This window comes from Solanum pennellii, chromosome 3 (genome assembly GCF_001406875.1).
Source record: "Solanum pennellii chromosome 3, SPENNV200".
NCBI classification, from domain to species: Eukaryota; Viridiplantae; Streptophyta; class Magnoliopsida; order Solanales; family Solanaceae; genus Solanum; species Solanum pennellii.
This window is the reverse complement of record NC_028639.1, coordinates 68,705,447-68,710,614: the sequence shown is the minus strand read 5'-3', so window position 1 is coordinate 68,710,614 and position 5,168 is coordinate 68,705,447. Positions and strand designations below refer to the sequence as shown.

General features: G+C 31.9%; 1 protein-coding gene across 2 annotated transcripts; it reads left to right on the top strand.

Annotated features, from left to right (window-relative positions):
• Positions 1-395: 395 nt before the first annotated feature.
• LOC107012643 (probable inactive poly [ADP-ribose] polymerase SRO5) lies at positions 396-2,973 on the top strand. 2 transcript variants are annotated; one of them, XM_015212528.2, is made up of 5 exons: positions 396-1,385; positions 1,478-1,719; positions 1,804-1,940; positions 2,023-2,118; positions 2,485-2,973. In XM_015212528.2, exons 1-5 carry the CDS (start codon positions 829-831, stop codon positions 2,581-2,583), a joined length of 1,131 nt encoding a protein of 376 aa, XP_015068014.1. In that variant the 5' UTR covers positions 396-828; the 3' UTR covers positions 2,584-2,973. The 2 variants fall into 2 exon arrangements, with proteins under 2 accessions (XP_015068014.1, XP_015068015.1); XM_015212529.2 differs by having other exon boundaries at positions 398-1,385; positions 2,488-2,973.
• Positions 2,974-5,168: the final 2,195 nt, after the last annotated feature.

The following is a 5,168-nucleotide window of genomic DNA, read 5'->3' as shown; positions in this document are numbered from 1 at the left end:
AATACCCTTCCAAAAAAATCATAAAGACCAATAATTAAATCTGCCCCATGTGAAATACAATACAGTATTCTATCATTGGATTTTGGAAACGAAGAAAAAGAAAAGAGGAAATAAAAGCATAAACCGACCTACCTAAAAGAATACTAAAACACCTGTTTAATCAAATATAAAAAAATTTCCTCCCAAAGCAAAATCTAAATAGAGTAGCGTAAGATTAAATAAATATAGAAATCGCAAAAAATACATAAATATTGACCAAATACGACACATCCACATAGTTGCACACGCTATTAAGAAACGTTTACTTCACCAAATCCTACACGAAACCCATTTAAGTAATAAGGTCAAAATCGGAAATCAACCTATAAATAAATTCAACTCACACGCCTTCCCACGCAAGTAAACAAATCCGCCGGCTCATGAAAACTGAGTGCTATACATACATAAAAAGAAAAAAAAAAACCAACTTCACCGCCCACTTGAAATCACGCAAGCAGTAAACTTGTGGCGGTGTTTTCCGTTGGCTATTAATTCATCCAAGTTATCAAACTTACAAATACTTCTTCTTTGATTTTGGTTAATTCTCCAGTTTTTTTGGGTTTACACTTCAAAATTATTGAGATTCTATTCTACAATGTGCTTTTTGTTCTTCTAAGCAAGTATTGATTCGTTTTGATTTTTTTTTGTTTTTCCAATTGTGAATATTCTCTTCTTTTCTTAGCTACCTTGAATTTGTATTCAATAAGAATCAAATTCTCTACGGGAATTGATCGAACACTTGTTAGATTCGAATAATTTTTTTTAGTTACTTGTTCGGATTGTTCTGCAATGGAGAACTTTGTGAAGCCTCAGTTCTTCTCCTTTCTGCGTGAGGAAGCAGCAGCAGTAGTTCAACGGTACTCACCGCATCACAAGTTTATGGCTCATTCAGGATTTGGAAATCAATTTGCCCAATCTACAAGTTCAAGCGCCGATGACGTGCAAGATCCAGAAGTTTCCGATTCGGAGAGTTCGGTTGTTGGTTCGGTACATGAAGAGAGAAGTTCTGGTTTGATGAGAATTGATGAAGGCGATAAGGTATATGGTATTATTAGCAACAAGTTCCTATCGGGTTTGGGTTGTTTTGGATTATCGACTGAAATTACGGCAATTCAGAAGGAGACTTGCTCTAGTTTTGTCAAGCAAGCGAAGCTTCAATCGTTTCTTATTTTCTCTAAAGCGGTGGAGAAGAAGTGCGGTGGGAATGCTAATGTGAAGTATGCTTGGTTTGGAGGTTCGAAAGATGAGATTAGCAATATATTTTCACATGGATTTTCTCATCCATCAAAAAATGGAGCTTATTCTCAAGCCATATGCCTTTCTCCGGATGATAATTCACACGATTGGTACTTAAATTTACCCTCTTCTTTAATTCGTCTGTTCTAGATTATGATTCTTTTTTTTTTTCATTCTTAACTGCTTCATGAATTTTTTGCAGCCTGCAAGCTGCTGTTCCTGATAAAAATGGAGTAAGGCATCTATTGCTTTGTCGCGTAATACTGGGAAAAACTGAAGTTGTTCATCCTGGATCAGGACAGTGCCATCCGAGTTCTGAGGAATATGATACAGGGGTTGATAATTTATCATCTCCTAGAAAGTTTATCGTCTGGAGTACTCACATGAACAGTTACGTTTTCCCAGAATTTTTGGTCAGCTTCAGAGTCATCTCACATGCTAAAGGTGAACACTTAAGCAGTGCCTTGAGAGAATTGGAATGTTTAGAGGATTGTGCTAGATTGTTAATTCTTGTTCTAATTTCTGCAGAGTCTCAAAGGAATGCAGTTCCTATTCAGAACCCAAAATCACCTTGGATTACATTTCCTGCACTGATTTCTGCTCTATCGAAATTCTTGCCGCCTCAGACCGTCAAATTGATTACGAAGTATCATAATGATCATAAGGTATGCGCTTAACTCTCTATTTTTGCCGTGTATGAATATTTTTTTTTCAAGTATAGTTGCTCATATCTAGTTCTGTTAACAGGGGAGAAAGATCACAAGACGAGACTTGATTCAGCAAGTGAGGAAACTAGCAGGAGACGAGTTGTTAACTGCAATCATCAAATCCTGCAAGAACAAGGTATGGATCTTCTACTTCCAAGAAATCTTTTGTTCTAAAAAATGTGGATATGGGAAGGGGGTTAAATTATTGTTTTCAATGTATATATAGTGGATATTAGATATTGAAACCCATCTTCTTCCTATTTCGAATCCCCTTAGCGAAAAACCTTGTTCCGCCACTCTTAAAACACAGAGAACTTAGTTGATTCATCCCTTAATTTTTCGTTCCATTATCAGTGTATGAAGCAGTACCTGCTGCAGTTTCAACATAGCTTAGTCCCCTTCATAAACATCCTACTAGTATAAGATTACTACTATATGTTGTGCCAAAACTAGGACGCCCATATTCACAAATCCTTGTTATCTGACATGTCCTTTTGTTTAGCAGCAAAGCAAAGGATCAACTGGGAACTCATCCAGCACAAGCTCGATTAACTTCGAGCAACGAGATGGAGGATGCTGTGCTTGCCACAAGAGTTGTTGAACAATTTTCTTGAAGAACATATGGACATAAGCCAGGGAGAATGAAACCTTGAAAGATCGATATCCACTAACCAAAGGCAAATGTGACACAATGAGGGACTATCTGCTGCTCTGTTGATTCATGGGATGAAAATGGTATCTTCTAACAAATTAGTCTTTGAAGTTCAGCTTAATTCCCCTTTAACATGTATCTCTTATTTTTATATTTTTTGCTTTGCAACCCCGAAGTTGTGTTAGAGTAAGATCCAATGTGATAGATAGTTGTAATAGTTCCCTGATCAATTCATGTTTGACGAAAAAGTAAATTGCCATCCATTTTGTTAATATCTTTACTCCCCCATTTGCGAGAAAGAAAAAACGAGCAGTTTATGCTTTAGTATTGGTGATGCAATATTTGACCCCACATGTTATTGCTACGATATTGTTCATCGAAAGTGGGCGGTTGGCTGATTTTTTTTTGGTATTATACGGAAGGGATTAGCGTTTCTGAGACTTATTCAATGTAATACCAACATGAAACTAGATCAATTGTTTTAAACGTTATGAAATTTTAGTTTCTTAATATATAACTTTAAAATCTCGAAAATAGATTTTACAGCACTTGAAAAGTTTTTTTTTTTTGCAGAGTTCCAATGCTAGCTTAGATCAATATTATTGTTGTCGTCATTCGTAAATTAATTATTGGGCCTTTAACTCACCGCAATTATTGTTGAATAATAACATCTTCCAATATAACCGTTTCGTTTTTTGGTGGTGTAAAAATAACAAAATCTGCAATTGCTGGAATTTAAAACAAAATTGTCAAGACTTTGCCAGAAATCTCGATGAACCGCCAGGATCTTTTTAATATTTATAGCTCAAATTTTAGCAATTCGTTAGCTAGTGGTCAAAAATCATAACGTAATATATTGAAATTAACAAATTCATATTTAATTATGATAATATTTTAGTATTGGACACTAAAGACAATTTAAAAGTTAAAACTGTAATCTATCTCGAAATATTACTCCTTTATATCAATTTATTTCTTCTGTCTATTCAAAAAAGAATGTCATTTTTTCTCAATTCTTTAATTATAACTTTCAAGTGACATGTTTAAAATGATAAGATTTTTGCGACATTATTTTCCATCCGATACCAATGTTTCTAACTTTCCTCTTTTAATTCTTAGTTATGTCATTTAATATATTATTAAAAGGAAGAAAGTCTTCTTTCTTTCGTTGCAAGTTACTCCTATATATGCCTTTTTAAGAAGACCCTACTTATTTGTGCTCTATATGAGTTGATAAATCTTCTGGTGTAGATGAATGAAATGCAACATTTTAAAGTGTCTAGAATTAAGTAAACAAAAATAAGGTCTAAATACATAAGTCCGAATTAAAATTTCGAAAAACTATCGTTTCTTATATCATATAAATCAGCTGCTTTCAATTATTGCTACTCTTAAGACTCTATTGGTTTTATAATACATGTTTCTATATTGAAAAGTATGAATTATCATCTATTATATTTTTAAGAATTTATTTTTTTTTTCTATTTTTAAGTTAGAATCTTATTTTTCTGAAATCAAAATAATCAAAGTGAACGCTAAACAAAATGGTAATGAATTAAGCAAAGTGAAAAAGAAAGAGAAAAAGATGTCCACACATAAAAATAAAAAATAAAAAATAAAAAAAAGCTCTCCACCAATTTCTTTTGCAATTCAATGTTTAGTTAGTGAAAATTTTAGGTTAGAGAAATGAAAAGGATAAGAATGATGAAACTTTGTAACTTAGAGCAGTTTTTAATATATAGTTGCCTTTCATTTTATTACGATTTTTTCACAAAAAATAGTTATGTTTCTGTTATTCAATTTACCAATAGGAAAAATCCGCTCCGATTTTCATGACATGATTATTGAGCAAGTTTTCTTTTTATGTTAAAGTCAATTCCTAATGAAAGAATCATTCACGTTTTAATTCATATTCTTGGAGAGTTAATATCTTAAAAGTTCACTCTGACATTATTTTATATTAATAAAATCACTTGTTTTATATCAATAAGATCACTCAATTAAATTTATCATTAAAATAAGGTTTTATAACATGTAAACATAAACTGTGCAATAAATAAAAAATTTAAAACTCAATAAAAAAATTAAAGATAAACTTAATTAGTTAAACAAATACACTTATGATATTACATTACAATAAACAAATATACGCTAATACTCAAAACGAATTCATAACGAAAACTCAAAGGCCACAAAATTCAATTGTATTCTTCCACTTCTGTCTACGAATTTTTATGTTTCTATTTCGAAAAGTTGTGAGGATTTATTTTTAAAAAAAATTATGCTCTCTTTACGGCGAATTTCAGAATACATCGCATTTGGTGAGTATTTTTCAGGAAAAAAAAAGTGAGTATCGAACTTTCGTTTTGTTTCGTTTTTAATATTTTTTTTATAAAATTATTTGTGGAACACTTTAGTTTCATGGAAAATGATGGATACTTAACCTGTTTAGCTAGAAATGAATTGTAGAGCACGAAATTTCATATGATATTATTGTATATTTATTTATTATAATATCATAAGAGTATTTATTT

Coding starts and splice junctions, on each gene's coding strand:
- LOC107012643 (XM_015212528.2), top strand. CDS start 829: ATGGAGAACTTTGTGAAGCCTCAGTTCTTCTCCTTTCTGCGTGAGGAA. Junction 1,941..2,022: donor AGTATCATAATGATCATAAG/GTATGCGCTTAA, acceptor TTCTGTTAACAG/GGGAGAAAGATCACAAGACG. Junction 2,119..2,484: donor TCAAATCCTGCAAGAACAAG/GTATGGATCTTC, acceptor CCTTTTGTTTAG/CAGCAAAGCAAAGGATCAAC.